Source organism: Tachyglossus aculeatus, chromosome 7 (assembly GCF_015852505.1).
Source record: "Tachyglossus aculeatus isolate mTacAcu1 chromosome 7, mTacAcu1.pri, whole genome shotgun sequence".
NCBI lineage: Eukaryota > Metazoa > Chordata > Mammalia > Monotremata > Tachyglossidae > Tachyglossus > Tachyglossus aculeatus.
In genome coordinates, this window is record NC_052072.1 from 23,190,610 (window position 1) to 23,210,818 (window position 20,209).

The 20,209-nt window shown below is 44.0% G+C and overlaps 1 protein-coding gene across 7 annotated transcripts in view; it reads right to left on the reverse strand.

Annotated features, from left to right (window-relative positions):
• CD55 (CD55 molecule (Cromer blood group)) overlaps nucleotides 1–20,209 on the reverse strand; it is a 58,311-nt gene that overhangs the window by 13,455 nt on the left and 24,647 nt on the right. For 4 of the 7 annotated variants that reach the window (XR_005451833.1, XM_038748865.1, XM_038748863.1 and 1 more), the window contains exons 8-12: nucleotides 18,413–18,595; nucleotides 16,877–17,059; nucleotides 14,030–14,212; nucleotides 6,854–7,030; nucleotides 2,198–2,218 (exon numbers count right to left, since the gene is read on the reverse strand). Coding sequence is in view for 6 of the 7 variants with exons in the window: in XM_038748865.1 (XP_038604793.1) it covers nucleotides 2,198–2,218; nucleotides 6,854–7,030; nucleotides 14,030–14,212; nucleotides 16,877–17,059; nucleotides 18,413–18,595 (747 nt within the window). In the remaining variant the exon portion in view is untranslated. Of the gene's footprint in view, nucleotides 1–2,197; nucleotides 2,219–4,460; nucleotides 5,238–6,853; nucleotides 7,031–14,029; nucleotides 14,213–16,876; nucleotides 17,060–18,412; nucleotides 18,596–20,209 lie in introns of those variants that run through there. The other 3 variants (XM_038748860.1, XM_038748861.1, XM_038748864.1) reach the window with 3 other exon arrangements.

Consider the following 20,209-nt stretch of genomic DNA (forward strand, 5'->3'; position numbering starts at 1 on the left):
TATTTCATCCTGGTGTATTTGACAAATCTCACTGGTACTTATTTACGTGCTTACTAGATGAAGAGCATTGTTCTAAGTGCTTGGGAGAGTACAATACAACAGAAGTAGCAGGCAAGTTCCCTTGCCCATAAACGGAAATAATGTCTCCCTTTCTGAATCTTGTTCTTACCAGTCTCACTGTTGATAAACATTTGAACTTTCTGTTTCCCCACTAGACTCCTCACAGGCAGGGAAGGCTCAGCTGTACTTTCCCAAGCTCTTAATAAGGGGGGTTTGTACCTTCCCACCCCCCCAGCCCTACCTCCTTCCCCTTCCCACAGCACCTGTATATATGTTTGTAAAGATTTATTACTCTATTTTACTTGTACATACTGTTCTATTTATTGTGTTAATATGTGCATTTAGCTTTAATTCTATTTGTTCTGACGACTTGACACCTGTCCACGTTTTGTTTTGTTGTCTGTCTCCCCCTTGTAGACCATGAGCCCGTTGTTGGGTAGGGACCGTCTCTATATGTTGCCAACTTGAACTTCCCAAGCGCTTGGTACAGTGCTCTGCACACAGAAAGCGCTCAATAAATTGAATGAATGAATGAATGAATTACATTACCACCTTCTCAGAGAACCAAGGAGAAAGTTGCCATGTAGCACCCCGATTTGGGGATTCTTTTGATTTTATAATGTTACAATCTTTATATCTCTCAAGAATTGTATAATAAAAAGAGGAAAATCTTAGCAATCATGTGTTCTAGGCACCCACATCCAATATGGGCTCGCTTTACCAAGAGAGGAGTTCAGTTCTAGAGCATTTCTCCGAGCTCGGCAACTGCCTCAGCCTAGAGCCAGGGACAGAGGGTGGAACCTGAATTATTCCTGTCCTGGTAAAACACAGGCCTGGGAGTCAGTGGACCTGGGTTCTAATCCCAGCTCCACCGTTTGCCTGCTGTGTGACCTTGGACAAATCACTGCACATTTCTGTGCCTCAATTTCCTCAACTGCAAAAGGGAGATCCAATACTAGTTCTCCCTCCTACTTAGACTGTGAGCTCCATATGGGACAGGGACTGTGTATGACCTGATTAACTTGCAACCACTCCAGCACTTAGAACAGTGCTTGACACATAGTAGGCATTTAAATACCATAAAAAGGGGTGTGTATGTGTGTGTGTTGGGGGGCAGGGGCCTGTCACTGAAAACCACAGGATGGAGGTAGTGATTTCTCAGTGACCTCAGGGGACATCCTGGGAGAGGGGACTTCGAAATTTCAATAAACTTCAGTAGTTCAGGTTGAAGAAATTCCTGGCTGCTGTAAACAATAGCAAGCCCTGAAATTTTGCTAGTCAGAGCCATGGGTAATTGTAACAACAAAAAAAAGTCCCTTGGCTAAATCTCAAACTGCCACAGAGACCCAGAAAGGGGTATAGAGATGTAGAGAATTAGAGGGAGCTTGGAAATCCTGAGATAAAACAGAGCCCTGGATCTTCTCAGCTCATGGAAATTCTACCTCTGCTGTGTGACCTTGAGCAAATCACTTAACTGCTCTGTCTTTTCCCTCATCTGTGAAATGGGGTATTCAATACCTGTTCTACCTCCTACTTAAACTGTGAGCTCCATGTGGGACAGGGACTGTCTGATATAATTACTAGACTCTATGCTCCTTGTGGGCAGGGAATGTGTCTACCAACTCTGCTGTATTGTACTCCACTATGCCCTTAATATAGTGCTCTGCACACAGTAAGCACTCAATAAATGCCATTGATTGACTGATTGATTACCTTGTATCTAACCCAGTGCTTACCATATAAAGTACTTGGCACATAGTAAGCACTTAATCAATCAGTCAATAGTATTTATTGAGCGCTGTGTGCAGAGCATTGTACTAAGCACTTAACACATACCACAATTATTATTATTATTATCATTATTACATGAACATGGGGAGGCAAAGTGTGTGGTGGGGTATCAGACATTCAAAGGCACCTCAAGTTTGAAGGCTCCTGCATTTCTGCAGTCATGGTACATTTGCTTGATTTCTCTCTGGAACCTCGAAGTTCTGAATTCTAATAGCATTCCTAATGACCGGGGTAGGTTGCAATCTCCTCTCGTGCAATGGATTCTAGAATCAAAACTCCACACTTGCATGATTACTGATTATCCACAGTGATGACAATTTCTTAGGAAAATTGAGAGTAGACTTACCAGAAGAAATGGTGGAGGAGCCTGAAAGAGGGAAAAAAGGAAAAGGAAAAAAAAAGTCAGCTAAAATGTAAATGTCCACTAGAAGCTTGCTAGAAGTATCACAGAAAACGATTTTCACATTTGTAAAAACTGCAATTTATGAAAGACATATGGCCAAACCAGACAAAAAGCCTATTCCTCTAGAAGATACCCAGCATAATAAAAACTGCTAAATAGGCAAGACAAACATATGACAAAAAGTCAGACAAATCTGGAAGGTGAGAAACATACATAGGATAAAATATAAAGATGGATCCAATCCTGGGCAGTTTTTCTGGATGATTTCATCGCCTCTCTCATAGTCCTTCTCTCCTCATCCTTACATTGATCCTTGGGTACTTCAATATCCATGTGGACATTCCAGATGATCTCCCAGTGTCCGCTTCCTCTCACTCCAACTCTGCCGACCTCCTGCTCCACCCCACCTCACTCACTCACCAGGTTGGATACACGCTTGATGTCATTATCTCTAAATCACTGTGCAACCTTCAACCTCACCAACTCTAAAATCCTACTCTTGGATCACAACCTCCTTAGTTGCCCTCTCTCCCTTACACTTCCCCACAGAATTGTCCTGTTCTTTGACAGACACCTATGATCTCTTGACCTCCTCCAATTATCCCAGGCCATCAGGCCCCATTTGGATTCCCTACCCAATCCCTCAATCAGTGGTGTTTATTGAGTTACTACTGTGTGCAGAGTGTTATACTAGGCGCTTGGGAGAGTACAGTACAATATAATAGTCGTGATTCCTGCCCACAAGGAGCTTTCAGACCCCACCCCACTGAAAGGACAAATGTACAATCTCAACTCTGCCCTCTCTCCTGGAACTCAACTCCCTGGCTCCCCGGTTTCTTCATCAACCTCATTCCATAATCCCCAATTCCTGGATCATCTTCACAGTTTGTTTCCTCCTCTCATTTGTTCACACCACAGAGTCCTGATGGCAGAAATCCAGGCTCCAGGCTAAACTTATCCAACTCGAATTCATCCTCACTGACCATATTTCTGCTCTCTCTTCTGCCCAGCAACACTACTTCTAATTAATTTCTATGCCTACTGCCTGCACCAATTACTCCAGACTTTTAACTTCCTCCTTAAATCCCCTGTGCTCCCAACTCTCTGACTCCTGCCCCAATGACCTGGCCATCTATTTGACAAAATTAAAAGCATCAAGTGTGAACTCCCCCAAATCCCCACCTCACCTCTTCAGCTCATTCCCTTCTCCCAAGCACTCTCTTATCCTGCCCGGCTATCTCTCAAGAGATTTCCCACCAGTCTCCAAAATCTACTGCCTTCATCTGCACGGATGACTCCATCCCTTTCCAACTTATGAAAATATTTGGGCCAACTCATTTTCCCTCTCTGTCTGCCATCTTCAACCACTCATTCTCCAAGGGCTCTTCCCTTTCACTTTCAAATACACCCACGGGTCTCCAATCCTTAAAGACCCTCTCTCAACTCCACTGCACTATTCAGCTATCATCCCATCTCCCTCCTACCATTTCTGTCCAAACTCCTTGAACGGGTTGCTGACGCCTCCACTTCCTCTCCTCCAAATCCCTTTTCGACCCTCTACAACTTGACTTCCACCTGCTCCACTCCACTGAAATTGCTCTTTCCAAGGTCACCAATAAACCCACTCTTTGCTAAATCTGAAGAATCCTACTCCACAGGAGACTGAAAGCTCTTTGAGGTCACAGACCATGTTCACCACCCTATTGCACTGTACTCTTTGAGCTGCTTAATACAGTGCTCTCCACAAAGTAAGTGCTCAAGAAATACCACTGATGGTTTGACTGCTCTGTCCTAGTCCTCCTTGACTAGCCTCCTAGTGCTCCTCTTGGCAACCTTTGACACGGTGGACCACCCCCTTCTCCTGGAAATATTATCTAACTTTGGCTTCATTGACACTGTCCTCTCCTGGTTCTCCTCTTACCTCTCCTTGGTCTCTTTAGTAGGCTCCTCCTCTGTCTTCCCCTCCCTAACTATGGGTCCCTCAAGGCTCAGTTCTGGGCCCCTTTCTATTCTCCATCTACATCTGCTCCCTTAGGAAGCTTAACTCTGTTAAAATAATTGATGGCAATTTATTACGTCTATTCGCTTTTACAGGACAGAACAATTTGCACCCATAGGGGAGGGTTTTTTAAAATAGGAAGATGGGATCTAATTGTTAAAGTTTCCTTCTTTAAATTGTTCAGCTCAATTTCACTCAAATGACTATTAGAAAGTTCCTCTATAAACACAAACTATGTCAACTGACCTGAAGAAGAGCCGCTTGTTCCCTTTCCTCTGTTAGTTGTACCAGTCTTTTTAGTGGTTGTAGTGGAAGGATGAGATTTTTTAGTTGTCAGGGATTTTTTAGTTGTTGTAGAGGGTTCTTTAGTTGTTACAGGGCATTCTACAATTGTAGTTGGAGCTTCACTAGGGGTCGTAGGGGGTTCTCTAGTGGTCACTGGGGGCTTTCTAGGGGTTGTAGGAGGCTCTCTAGTGGCCAAAAGGGGTTCTCTAGTGGCCGAAGCAGGTTCTTTAGGAGTCAAAGAGGGTTCTCCAGTGGCCAAAGGGGATTCTCCAGTGGCCGAAGTGGGTTCTCTAGGATCCAAAGGGGATTCTCTAGAGGCCGAAGGGGGTTCCGTAGTGGCCAAAGGGGGTTCCGTAGTGGCCAAAGGGGGTTCCGTAGTGGTCAAAGGGGGTTCCGTAGTGGCCGAAGGGGGTTCCGCAGTGGCCGAAGGGGGTTCCCTAGTGGTCGAAGAGGGGTCCCTAGGGGCTGAAGAAGAGTCTCTAGGGCCTGAAGGGAGGTCTCGAGTGGTCATAGGGAGTTCTCTAATGGCTGAAGAGAGTTCTTTAGCGGTTGTAGGGGACTCTTTACTCGTCGTAGGGGGTTCTTTAGTTGTCGTTGGGGGTTCTTTAGTTGTCGTAGGGGGTTCTTTAGTTGTCGTAGGGGATTCTTTAGTTGTCGTAGGGGGTTCTTTAATTGTCAGAGGGGGTGATGTAGGAGTTTCTGTGCCAAAAGGAATTGCAGAAAAATGTTAAACACTACTATTCCAAATTCACTGTAAACCCAAACTATAAAAACTATAGGTTACAAAATTGACTTTTAGGAAAATTGTAGCCCTTGCTCTTGGTTATAATGATGATGATTATAATTATAATAATAATGATACTTGAGTGCTTACTATGTGCCAAGCACAGTTCTAAGCATTGGGGTAGATACAAGCTAATCAGGTTGCACACAGTCCACGTCCCACATGGGCCTCATAGTCTTAATCCCCATTGAACAGATGAGGAAACTGAGGCCCCGTGAGGTGATTTGCCTGAGCTCACATAGCAGATATGAGAAGGAACTGAGATTAGGAACCCAGGTCCTTCTGACTCCCAGGCCTGTGATCCATCCGCTAAGCCACGCTGCTTTTACAGAAACTGAAGTGCTTCCTCCTCATCTGCTGATGTGGGAAAACGGTACCCCTACTGAAAATGAAACCAAATTCGTAGTCCAGAGCTAGAACCCTGAACTAGATGTTTGACGATTCGGTTCGAGTCTTAATCGAGTGCCTGCATAATCCCTCTTCCTTCTTCAAAAGAGCAGGGAAGGGAGAGGAAGTCAAGCATTATGCTGGGCCAGTCCTGTCTGTAAATGGAAGCAGAGTGGCTTAGTGGAGAGAGCATGGACCTGGGAAACAGAGGACCTGGGTTCTAATCCTGGCTCCATCAATTGCCTGCTGTGTGACCTTGGGCAAGTCACTTCACTTGCCTCAGTTTCCTCATCTGTAAAATGGGGGTTCAATATCTACTACTCGGTCTGTGAGCCCTATATGGGGCAGGGCCTGTGTCCAGTCTGATTTATTTGGATCTACCCCAGTGCTTAGGACAGCGTTTGATGCAGAATTAGTGCTTAATTAATACCCTAATTAGTATCAATTATTAAATGGTAGCAGAATGCTGTGGAGCACAGAGCCATGACTTTCTTTCTCCTTGGGTAATGCCCATCTTCATGCCAGGTAAGGAAATGAGGTACAAGCATGTGTCTTGGTGTTCTGGCTCAGAACTTGGATTGGGGGTTGAATGCTCTCTCAGAGTTATGATGTCTTAACCAGAAGCTAACAGAGAGCGAGAGCTGCAGATTCTCCTTTTCCTCTCAACCTCATCTCACCTCTCATTTTCCTGTCCTTTGGGTTATATTCCCAGGTGGCCCAGTGGAAAATTCATGAAAAAATGAGAATATAATGTTCACCGATGTTCACAGACTGCACCACAGTGCCAATCCCTCTGTATCTCTGCTCAATTATTAACTGCTCTTCACGGTTTTAAATTAAGAATCGACAAGTATCAAACAACATAAAATCATCAAAGTTTCCCTACCAACCATCCAACAACGAAAGGTTTTGATTGGAGGCAGCTTAATTAAATGTCATTTCAGACTTACTGCCTGGTTTTCCTTATGGTCTCAATTCAAACAGGAAGAAGTACAGAAAGATATAGAGAACACATCTTTAGAAATAGAGACAGTAATAAAACTGGGAACACGTATTGCCACATAAATTACCTTCTTATTTACATGCGGAAATTTTAAAAGCAGTATAAATATTTGGCAGCAATTTTTCCTAAATTTATCCTTACTGCGACAGAGTGGAGGGGGAGGGATCCAGTTGCCATTTTCACATCTAATCCTTGGATTCCCTTCCATGGTGAATCCCGCACTGCAATTAAATCGTAGTGTGGCTTGATACAAATAGGGTGGTGGTGATGACTGTTCAACCACATGTCCATTTTTGACTACTGGATTTTCACAGAAACCTAGAAAAGAAAATAAAGAATATGACATATTGGGGAAGAGTAAAGGAGGAAGGAAATGATCCCTGATTATTGCATTTTTAAAAGATAGTGTTTCTTTTTAATTATCTTTCCATGTTTGAGAGATGTCTAAAATACAGTTGAAACGAAACTTAAATGACATTACAATAATGAGCCCTTGGAGAAAATAATCAGATGTTAGCTATAATGTTTCATGACCTATACCAAGAAAATTTTAGGAACATTATCCAACCTTGGCTTCACCTGTCACTGCCCTCTGTTTTTTTACTTGTTTGTTTGTTTTTTATGGTATTTGTTCATTCATTCATTCAATCGTATTTATTGAATGCTTACGGTGTGCAGAGCGCTTGGAAAGTACAAGTGGCAACATATAGAGATGGTCCCTACCCAACAACAGTCTCACAGTCTAGAAGAGGGAGACAGACAACAAAACGTGTGGACAGGTGTCAAGTTGTCAGAACAAATAGAAATAAAGCTAGATGCACATCATTAACAAAATAAATAGAATAGTAAATATGTACAAGTAAAATAAATAGAATAATAAATCTGTACAAACATACATACAGGTGCTGTGGGGAGGGGAAGGAGGTAGGGCAGGGGGGATGGGGAGGAGGAGAGGAAAAAGGAGGCTCAGTCTGGGAAGGCCTCTTGGTGGAGGTGAGCTCTCAGTAGGGCTCTGAAGGGAGGAAGAAAGCTAGCTTGACGGACGTGCGGAGGGAGGGCATTCCAGGCCAGGGGTCGATGGCGGGACAGGTGAGAACGAGGTACAGTGAGGAGGTTAGCGGCAGAGGAGCGGAGGGTGCAGGCTGGGCTGTAGACGGAAAGAAGGGAGGTGAGGTAGGAAGGGGCGAGGTGATGGAGAGCCTTGAAGCCGAGAGTGAGGAGTTTTTGTTTGATGCATAGGTTGACTGGCAGCCACTGGAGATTTTTGAGGAGGGGAGTAACATTCCCAGAGTGTTTCTGCACAAAGTTGATCCAGGCAGCAGCGTGAAGTACTTACTATATGCCAGGCACCACAGTAAGTAGTGGAGTAGATACACACTAATCAGGGTGGACGCAGTCCAGGTCTCCATGGGGCTCACACTGTTAATACCCATTTTACAGATAAGGTAAGGGAGGCACAGAGAAGTGAAGTGACTTGTCCAGGGTCACACAGAAAATAAGTGACTCGCTCCCTCTGCTCTTCCCCACCCCCCCCCGCCCCACAGCACTTATGTATATATGTTTAATTTTATTTATTTATATTGATACCTGTTTACTTCTATTTATGTCTGTCTCCCCCTCAACCCACCACCCAAGACTGTGAGCTCATTGTGGGCAGGGATTGTCTCTCTTTATTGCTGTACTGCACTTTCCAAGCACTTAGTACAGTGCTCTGCACACAGCTAGCGCTCAATAAATATGACTGAATGAAGCAACATTAAATTAGATTAGAATCGAGCTTCTACTGACTCTCAGATCCATGCTCAGAAATGGTATTGGGGGCTGAATGATCTCTCAGAGTTAACATGTCCTAATGAGAAGTTAACAAACAACGAGAGCTGCAGATTCCAGATTCTCCTTTTCCTGTCCTTGGGGTTATATTCCTGATGAACCCCATGGAAATTTCATGGAAAAGTGAATAAAGATAAAAGTGTGCAGAAATTCTCAACAACTCCAAAATGTTCACGGATCACACCATCCATAGGGCCAATCCTTCCTTATCTACGTTCAGTTACAAACTGCTGTCCATGATTTGAAACTAAAAATTGTCAGGTATCTGTACTCAACATAAATTAGGCAAAGTTTCTCTTTTCTTGTGTTTTTTGTTTGTTTCCCCATCTCACGCCAAGTTGTATTGAGCTGTGAGGTGAGGTGAGACACCAGCTTCATGGTGGAGTTGAGCTTGTCCTGCAGGCTGCGGGTTTCATTCTGCTCACCTTCGCCCTCGCTGCTGACCAGCGACATGGCTCGCATCACATCATCATCATCATCAATCGTATTTATTGAGTGCTTACTATGTGCAGAGCACTGTACTAAGCGCTTAGGAAGTACAAATTGGCAACATATAGAGACAGTCCCTACCCAACAGTGGGCTCACAGTCTAAAAGGGGGAGACAGAGAACAAAACCAAACATACTAACAAAATAAAATAAATAGAATAGATATGTACAAATAAAATAAATAAATAAATAGAGTAAAAAATATGTACAAACATATATACACATATACAGGTGCTGTGGGGAAGGGAAGGAGGTAAGATGGGGTGGATGGAGAGGGGGACGAGGGGGAGAGGAAGGAAGGGGTTCAGTCTGGGAAGGCCTCCTGGAGGAGGTGAGCTCTCAGCAGGGCCTTGAAGGGAGGAAGAGAGCTAGCTTGGCGGATGGGCAGAGGGAGGGCATTCCAGGCCCGGGGGATGACGTGGGCCGGGGGTCGATGGCGGGACAGGTGAGAGCGAGGTACGGTGAGGAGATCAGCGGTGGAGGAGCGGAGGGAACATACATGGGAACATACATACATGGGAACCGATCCAGGTTCTTGTTCTGGGGAAGGAGGCCATGGCTTACAAGGTCACAGGAGTTCAGGGGTCAGCGTGCACCCCAAGGGGCCTCTCGGGTCTATCCAAGGACCGGCATGAAAACAGCCTGGGCTGGCTGGGCCCGTGGCAGAGATGGTGGGCTAGCCTGGGTGGGGGGGAGTGACTTCTGCACCATCTGTCCAGTTTGCTGACACGTAAATCTTTCCTTTCAGCCTCCGAGGCTGGAGGGTCCTCAGGGCAAAGCAGGAGAGCCCCGAGAAAAGAGTAGCCCAGAGAGATAGCAGGAGAGCCCCCCAAAAAGAGTAGCCCAGACACAGTGGAGCAGGAGAGCCTCAAGAGAAGAGTAGGCTGGACAGAGAGCAGACGAGCCCTGAGGGAGCAGCTCCGACACTGATAGAGCAGGAGAGCCATGAAAGAAAAGCAGCCAGGACACAGACAGAGCACAAGAACCCCTAGAGAACCACCTTCCACTGAGGCTCCCTGGGGCTGGGCTCCCCTCCCCAGCACAGACAATCTGTACAAGAGAAGCAGTGTGGCTCAGTGGAAAGAGCACGGGCTTTGGAGTCAGAGTTCATGGGGTCAAATCCCGGCTCTGCCGATTGTCAGCTGTGTGACTTGGGGCAAGTCACTTCACTTCTCTGTGCCTCAGTTATTTCATCTATAAAATGGGGATGAAGACTGTGAACCCCCCGTGGGACAATCTGATCATCTTGTAACCTCACCAGCACTTAGAACAGTGCTTTGCACATTTCCCTCTCCCCATCCCCCCACCTTACCTCCTTCCCCTCCCCACAGCACCTGTATATATGCATATGTTTGTACATATTTATTACTCTATTTATTTCACTTGTACATACTTATTCTATTTATTTTATTTTGTTAATATGGTTTGTTTTGTTGTCTGTCTCCCCCTTCTAGACTGTGAGCCCGCTGTTGGGTGGGGACTGTCTCTATATGTTGCTGACTTATACTTCCCAAGCGCTTAGTACAGTGCTCTGCACACAGTAAGTGCTCAATAAATACGATTGAATGAATGAATGAACGTATCTGCTACTACATTGTCAGAAAAAAAAATCTGTTTCTCTTCTGGTTCTCCTCGTCTTTGTCCGTTCATTCTCAATCTCTTTCGGGGGCTCCTCCTCTGCCTCCCACCCCTTAAGTGTGGGAGTCCTTCAAGGCTCAGTTCAGTTCTCTTTTCTATCTAAACCCACTCCCTTGGAGAACTCATTTGTTCCCCTGGCTTCAACTTCAAGCGCTTAATACAGAGAGCTCATTGTCTGTTTATTGTTATATTGTACTCTCCCAAGTGCTTAGTACAGTGCCCTGCAAACAGTAAGCACTCAAAAAATATGACCGAATGGATGAACAGTAAGCACTCAATAAATACGACTGACTGATTACCAGATTCATGAGGATGATTCCCCAATCTACATGTGCTGTCTCACATTTCCTCCTGCTTTCAGGTCATCTCTACTGGCAGACCTACCAACACTTTGAAATTAACATGTACAAAACAGAACTCCTCATCTTCCCCCCAAAACCCTGTTGTCCCCCTGACTTTCTCATCACTGGGGACAGCACCACCATCCTCCCTGTCTCACAAGCCTGTAAATTTGTTATTATCCTCAAGTCATCTCTTTCATTCTACTCACAAATTCATTCTGTCACCAAATCCTGTTGGTTTAAACCTTTACAACATAACTAAAATCCACCTTTTCCTCTCCATCCAAACTGCTACCATAACCATCCAAGCACTTATCCTAGACTGTGAGCCCGCTGCTGGGTAGGGACTGTCTCTATGTGTTGCCGACTTGTACTTCCCAAGCGCTTAGTACAGTGATCTGCACACAGTAAGCGCTCAATAAATACGATTGATTGATTGATTATCCTGTCCCACCTTAATTACTGCATCAGCCTCCTTGTTGACCTCCTTGCCTCTTGTCTCTCCCTACTTCAGTTCACACTTCACTCTGCTGCCTGGATCATTTTTCTACAGAACCATTCAGTCCATGTTTCCCCACACCTCAGTTACCTCCGGTGATTGCTCATCCACTTCTGCATACTGAAACTCTTTACCACTGACTTTAAAGCACTCAATCTCCTACCCCTTCCTACCTCATTCTCTGATTTCCTACTAGAATCCAAGCCCACAAACTTTGCTCCTATAATAATAATAATGGTATTTGTTAAATGCTTACTATGTGCAAAGCACTGTTCTAAGCACTGGGGGGATACAAGGTGATCAGGTTGTCCCTTATGAGGCTCACAGTCAATCCTCATTTTACAGATGAGGTAACCGAGGCCTAGAGCAGTTAAGTGACTTGCCCAAAGTCACACAGCTGATGAGCAGTGGAGCTGGGATTAGAACCCATAACCTCTGACTCCCAAGCCCGTGCTCTTTCCACTGAGCCATGCTGCTTCTCTAATGCCAACCTACCCACAGTACTTCATTCTCTTCTATCTTGCCACTAACCTCTCATCCACATCCTGCATCTGGAATGACCTCCTTCTTCATTTCAGAAAAATGTTAACTCTCCCCACTTTCAAAGCTTTATAGAAAGCACGACTCCTCCAAGAGGCCTTCCCCAACTAAGCCCTCATCTCCTCTTCTCCCATTCTATTCTTCATCATCCTTGCACTTGGATTTGCATCCTTTTTTACCTACCCTCAGCCCCACAGCACATATGTACATATCTACAATTTATTTATCTAAATGTCTGTCTCCCCTTCTAGACTGCAAGCCCAATGTGGGCAGGGAATGGGTCTACCAACTCTGCTCTATTATTCTCTTTCAAGCAGTTAGTACAGTGCTCTGCACATAGTAAGTACTCAGTAAATATGATTCATTGATTGAATGGCTTGAAAACAAGAATAGGGTGGTGATACAGTTTTAAAACAAACTAAATTACAAATTATCAGAGAAATTTAAAAAAATAGTGTGGCAATTTTTAGGTTTGGTTTACCCTCTACAACTAGAGCAAAGATCAGTTATGCACAAATACCTGAACATAGTCCTAATCTCTCCTTTTTTATGGCATTGTTAAGTGCTTACTATGTGCCAGGAACTGTACTAAGTGCTGCAGTAGATACAAGCTAATTAGGTTAAACACAGTCCATGTCCTGCACGGAGCTCACAGTCTTAATCCCCATTTTACAGATGAGGTAACAGAGGCACAGAAAAGTGAAGTGACTTGCCCTAGGTCACAAAGCTGACAAGTGACAGAGCCAGAACTGGAACCCAGGTCCTCTTGACTCCCAGATCTGTGCTCTATTCACTAAACTACACTGTTTCGTTCTGTCCCATTGTCCCCCAATCCACCCTAAGTCACCGTCTTCAAGTTTCGCTTTGACCATGACACCTCCCCTTTCAGATCGCTACACTAGAACATCTCTTATTCTGGCTTAACTACAGGATCAGCCTCCTCACTGACCTCCAGCCTCTCCTCGCCAATCCATATTTCATTCTGCAGCCAGATATTTCCCTAAAAAGTCATTCTGCACGTCTCCCCACTCCACAATGTACTCCAATGGCTGCCCATTCCTCTCCACATCAAGCAGAAACTTCTGAGCCTTGGTTAAGACACTCAATCATCACCCTCCTTCCTACATGTTCATTCTTTTCACCCACTACATCTCAGCTTGCCTGCTTCATTCCCCCTCAAGCTAACCTATTCATCGTACCTCATTCTAGACTCTCTTCTAGCCTCTCCCATCTCTTTCTCAGACCCCTCCCCACACCTGAAACTCTCCCTCTGTGCACTCAGATAGACCACTCCTCTCCCTATCATCGAAGACCTTCTGAATTCACATCCCCTCCAGAAGGCCTTCCCCAGTTCATTTCTAATCCCCCACAACTGGCACTTCAGAACTTCCATTTTCAGCGGAGAATGTGTCTACCAACTCTGTTGTATTGTCCTCTCCTAAGCACTTAGTACAGTGCTCTGCACACAGTAACCACTCAATAAATATGATCGATTGATTGAAGAGGTAACAACAGATTGCTCATTCTTCCAGTGATAAAGAGAATTCAGGCTTTTTAACATTTCTCATTCACCTCAATGGCCATATCTACTTTGAATCCACCAAGAATTCAGCTTTCTTGATTTTATTGAATAGTTTTCATTTCTTCATCCTAACTCCTAACAAAATGTTTCCCCACCTCTCTCCTACTCTCACCCGCCAAATTGTTCAAATGAACATTATGTACGCAGGGAATGCATTTACAAGCTGTTACAATGTTATCATTGTACTCTCCTAAGTGTTTAGTAAATTGCTCCACACAGAGTAAACCCTCAGTAAATACCACTGATTGATTGATTGACTGAAGTACCTCATTACAGACATTACAGCCTCATTAACACTTCCCATTGATTGACTGATTGAAGTACCTCATTATAGACATTACAGCCTTTTAACACTTCCCCTCTGTAACCCATTCCACACCTATGCTGCTAGCTATTCACCTTTACATTCTGGGGGAGGGCCACTCCAGGTTCCATCACTGCCACAAACAAGATCTCTGTTTCCAGTGAGTAAGAAACCTCTCTCACAGGTATAAAACACCGATGCTCCGGCTACCAACTCTTCACTTCCATTTCGTTGCCATGCTCCATTGGAAACATTTTGTGGTGGAGGGCACAAAGTGGCTAAAGAAAATGACTTCAAGTTAATTTGCAAACAAGCGTGGGGCGGTGATTCGGTTTAAAAATTTGAATTGAATCACAAATCATCAAAGGAATTTGAAAAAATCAGAGTTGCAATTTGGGGGTTTGGTTTACCCACTACGTCTGGAGCAAAGATGAGTTATGCACAAATACCTGAAAAGAGACCCGATCTCTCCTTCTGTCTCATCTTTTCCCAGTCCAATTTAAGTAAATATCCTCAAGGTTGGTTAGGACCATGAGACCTCCCCCTTCAGATCTTCACACTGGAACACCCTGTATCCTGGCTTGACTACCCAATCAGCCTCCTCACCAACCTCCAGCCTCCAGTCTCTTCTCTACAATCCATACTTCATTCTGCTGCCAGATATTTCCCTAAAAAGTCGTTCTGCACACGTCTTCCCACTCCTCAACAGACGCCAATGGCTACCCATTCTTCTCCACATCAAACATAAACTCCTGAGACTTGGTTAAGACACTCAATCATCACTCTCCTTCCTACATGTCCATTCTTTTCACCCACTTCATCTCAGCTTTCCTGCTTCATTCCCCCTGAAGCAAGCCTATTCGCTGTTCCAAATTCTAGTCTCTTCCACCTTTTGCTCAGACCCCTCCCGCTAACCGAAACTCTCTCCCTCTTTGCACGCAATAGAACACCGCTATCCATAACGTCAAAAACCTTCTGAATTCACATCCCCTCCAGGAGGTCTTTCTTCCCCGATTAATTTCTACTCTCCCCACCTTACATCCTCCACAACTGGCACTTCAGGACTTCCACTGTGGGGAGGGAACGTTTCTACCAACTCTTGTATTGTACCTCCCCAAGTGCATAGAACAGTGCTCTGCACACAGTAACCACGAAGTAAATATGACTGATTGATTGAAATGGAGAGCAACAGATGCTAATGCTTCCTGTGATAAAGAGAATTCAGGCTTTTTAATATTTCTCATTCACTTCAAAGGCCATCTCTATTTTGAATCCACTAAAAATACTTGGCTTCATTGATTTTTTTTGCTTAGTTTTAATTTCTTCATCATTTCAACTCAATCTAATAAAATGTTTCCCTCTTGTCACTCTCACCTTTAAATAGTTCAAGTGAACATTAAGTAGAAGGGGGTCGTGTCTACCAATTTGCTATATTGTTATCGTTATATCCCCCAGAAGTGCTTAGTACAGTGCTCTGCACACAGTAAGCACATGATAAATATCACTGATTGATTGAAGTGCCTCATTAAAGACATTACAATCTCATCACTCATCCCCTCTGCACCAAATTCCACTCCTATGCTGCTAGCTATTCACCTTCACACTCTCGGGGAGGGCCACTCCAAGTTCCATCACTGCCATAAATGAGATCTCTTGTTTCCGATAAGTGAGAAACCTCTCTCACAGGTATAAGACACTGATGCTTCAGCTACAAGCTCTTCACTTCTATTTCGTTGCCATGCTCCACTGGCAATATTTGGAGGTGGAGGGCACAAAAGTGGCTAACGAAAATGATCAAGTCACTTTGATAAGAAGCATGGGGTGCTGATGCAATTTTAAAAATTTAACTAAATTACAAATTACCAAAGAAACAATTCAAAACAACAGAGTTGCAATTTGGGGGTTTGGCTTACCCGCTACACCTAAAGCAAAGATCAGTTATGCACAAATAACTGAAAACAGACCTGATCTCCCCTTCTGTCTCATCTTCCACCAGTCCAGCCTAAGTCAACAGCCTCACGTTTTGTTTTGATCATGACACCTCCCTCTTCAGATTTCTACACTGGAACATCCTTTATCCTGGCTTGAATACCCGGTCAGCCACCTCACCAACCTCTGGCCTCCAGTCTCTCCTCTCCAAACCATATTTCCTTCTGTTACCAGATAGTTTCCTAAAACAACATTCTGCACATTCTGCACATTTTCCCCATTCCTCAACCTACTCCAATGGCTGCCCTTTCCTCTCTACATCAAACGGAAACTCCTGAGCCTCGGTTAAGACGCTCAATCATCACTCTCCTTCCTACATGTCCATTCGTTCTCCTTCCAACACGCCCATTCTTTTCACCCACTATATCTCAGCTTGCCTGTTTCATTCCCCGGGAAGCTAACCTATTCACTGTACCAAATTCTAGTCTCACCCACCTCTTGCTCAGACTCCTCCCCCTACACTAAACTCTCTCCCTCTTTGCAATCATCAGACCACTGCTCTCCCTATCTTCAAAGACCTTCTGAATACACATCCCTTCCAGAAGGCCTTCCCCAATTAATTTCTATTCTCCCCACCTTACAGCCTACACAACTGGCCCTTCAGAAATTCCAGTGCAAGCAGAGAACATCTCTACCAACTTTGCTGTACTGCACTCCTCCAAGTGCATAGTATAGTGCTCTGCGCACAGAACCACTCAATAAATTTGATTGATTGATTGATTGAGGAAAGAAACAGATTGCAAATGCTTCCAGTGATAAAGAGAATTCAGGCTTTATAATATTTAATATTGTACTCTCCTAGGTGCTCACTAAAGTGCTTTGCACACAGTAAACATTCAATATATACCACTGATTGAATGATTGATTGATTGAAGTACCTAATTACATACATTACAGCCTCATTATTCGTCCCCTCTGCAACTCATTCCACCCCTATGCTGCTAGCTCTTCACCTTTACATTCTGGGGGAGGGCCACTCCAGGTTCCATCACTGCCACAAACAAGATCTCTGTTTCCAGAAAGTGAGAAGCCTCTCTCACAGGTATAAGACACCGACACTCCAGCTACCAACTCTTCACTTCCATTTCGTTGCCATGCTCCATTGGAAATATTTTGCGGTGGAGGGCACAAAGTGGCTAAAGAAAATGACTTCAAGTCAATTTGAAAACAAGCATGGGATGGTGATACAGTTTAAAAATTTGAATTGAATCACAAATCATCAAAGAAATTTGAAAAAATCAGAGTTGCAATTTGAGCATTTGGTTTACCCGCTATGTCTGGAGCAAAGATGAGTTATGCACAAATACCTGAAAACAGACCCGATCTCTCCTTCTGCCTCATTTCCCCCCAGTCCATCCTAAGTAAATATCCTCAAGGTTGGTTAGGACCATGACACCTCCCCCTTCAGATCTTCACACTGGAACACCCTGTATCCTGGCTTGACTACTCAATCAGCCTCCTCACTGACCTCCGGCCTCCAGTCTCTCCTCTACAATCCATATTTCAGTCTGCTGCCAGATATTTCCCTAAAAAGTTGTTCTGCACACATCTCCCCACTCCTCAACATACTCCAATGGCTGCCCATTCCTTTCTACATCAAGCAGAAACTCCTGAGCCTTGGTTAAAACACTCAATCATCATTCTCCCTCCTAGGTGCCCATTCTTTTCACACACTGCATCTCAGCTTGCCTGCATGATTTCTCCTCAAGCTAACCTATTCACAGTACCTCATTCTAGTCTCTCCCACCTCTTGCTCAGACCCCTCCCCCACCTGAAACACTGCTCTCCCCATCTTCAAAGACCTTCTGAATTCACATCCTCTCCAGGAGGCCTTTCTCAATTAATTTCTAATCCCCCACTTACATCCTTCACAAATGGCACTTCAGAACTTCCACTGTCGGCAGGTGTCTACCAACTCTGTTGTACTGTCCCTTCCTAAGCATTCAGTACAGTGCGCTGCACACAGTAACCACTCAATAAATATGATTGATTGATTGAAGATAGCAACAGATTGCTAATGATTCCAGTGATAAAGAGGATTCAGGCTTTTTAACATTTTTCATTCACCTCATTGGCCATCTCTACTTTGGATCCATCAAGAATTCAGCTTTATTGATTTTACTGAGTAGTTTTCATTTCATTTAAGCGCTTATTACAGTGCTCTGCACACAGTAAGCGCTCAATAAATACGATTGATGATGATGATGATTTCTTCATTGTTTCAACTCCTACTAACAAAATGTTTCCCTACTGTTACTCTCACCCCTAAAATGTTCAAGTGAACATTATGTACGTAGGGAATGTATCTTCCAACTTTGTTACAATGTTATCATTGTACTTTCTTAAGTGCTTAGTAAATTGCTCCACACACAGTAAATCCTCAATAATTACCATTGATTGATTGATTAAAGTACCTCATTACAGACATTACTGCCTCATTACTCTTCCCCTCCGTAACCCGTTCCGCCCCTATCATGCTAGCTATTCACCTTTACATTCTGGGGGAGGGCCATTCCAAGTTCCATCGCTGCCACAAACAAGATCTCTGTTTCCAATAAGTGAGAAACCGCTGTCACAAGTATAAAACACCGATGCTCCAGCTACCAACTCTTCACTTCCGTTTCGTTGCCATGCTCCATTGGCAATATTTTGCGGTGGAGGGCACAGAGTTGCTAAAGAAAATGACCAAGTCAATTTGCAAACAAGCACGGGGTGGCGATGCAGTTTAAAGATTTAACTAAATTAAAAATTACCAAAGAAATAATTCAAAACAATAGAGTTGCAATTCGGGGGGTTGGCTTACCCTCTAAACCTAAAGCAAAGATCACAAATAGCTGAAAACAGTCCTGATCTCTCCTCTGTCCCATCTTCCCCCAATCCATTCTAAGTCAACTTCCTTAAGCTTTGCTTGACACTTCTCTCTTCAGATCATTACATTGAAACATACTGTTTCTAGCTTGACTACTTTGTCAACCTCCTCACTGATCTCCAGCTTCCAGTCTCTCCTCTCCAATCCATATTTCCTTCTGCTACCAGATAATTTTCTAAAACATCCTTCTGCACACCTCTCCCCACTCCTCAACATACTCCAATGGCTGCCCATTCCTTTCTACATCAAGCAGAAACTCCAGACCCTCGGCTTAAGACACTCAATCATCCCTCTCCTTCCTACATGTCCATTCTTTTCACCTGCTTCATTCCCCCTCAAGCTCACCTATTCACAGTACCTCATTCTAGCCTCTCCCATCTCTTGTTCAGATCCCTCCCCTGCCTGAAACTCTCTCCCACCCTTTGCACTCAACAGCCCACCGCTCTCCCCATTTTCCAATACTTTCTGAATTCACATCCCCTCCAGGAGGCCTTCTCCGATTGATTTCTAATCTCCCCAATTTATATCCCCATCAATTGGCATTTCAGAACTTTGTTTTGTGCAGGGAATTTTTGAGCACTCAAATAATAATAATAATATTTGTTAAGTGCTTACTAAGTGCCAAGCACTGTTCTAAGCACTGGGGTAGGTAGAAGCTAATCAGGTTGGACATAGTCCCCGTTCCACAAGGGGCTCACAGTCTTAAATACAATAACACAATACAATTGATTCTGTACCAACTAGGCTCTACCACTGTGTACGTGTCTGTATACTCTATTACTTCTTGCGATCTGTAAATTATTTTAATTTACATAACGTTGAAAACTCGTTAGGGACAGGGATCATTTCTACTCATTCTTTGCCTTTTCCCCAGTGCTTAGTACAGTGCTCACTAAGAACTGATTGATCTCAATTTTTCAGTGTAAAAAATCCAACTTTGAATGAGGGCCTTCAAAGCTCTTCAGCCCATGGCCACACTCTCGTCACCACTCCCAATTTTCCAAGATCCCATGATTCATAGAGTCATGCCCTCCCTATCTTACTCACTGCTGTCCACTTTGACAAACCACAAATTTACAAATATCCATTTGCAACACAGAATACCCAAAGCTTCCACGGAAAATACAAGAGCTCATGAAGTACCCAATTACAAAATCTTCGATTGCAGACAGACTTGACTAAATTTATTTTCACACCTACTTCCTGATTTTCCTTAGGATCTCAATTCAAACAGGATGAAATACAGACAGGTACAAAGAGCGTAGCTTTAAAAATAGAGACAGTAATTGAACTTTGAACACAAACTGTTGCTTAAATTGAGACGCAGCATGGCCTAACGGAAAAATCTTGGGCCTGGAAGTCAGAGGACTTGGATTCTAATCCCAACTCCACCACATGACTAGTGTTTGACCTTGGG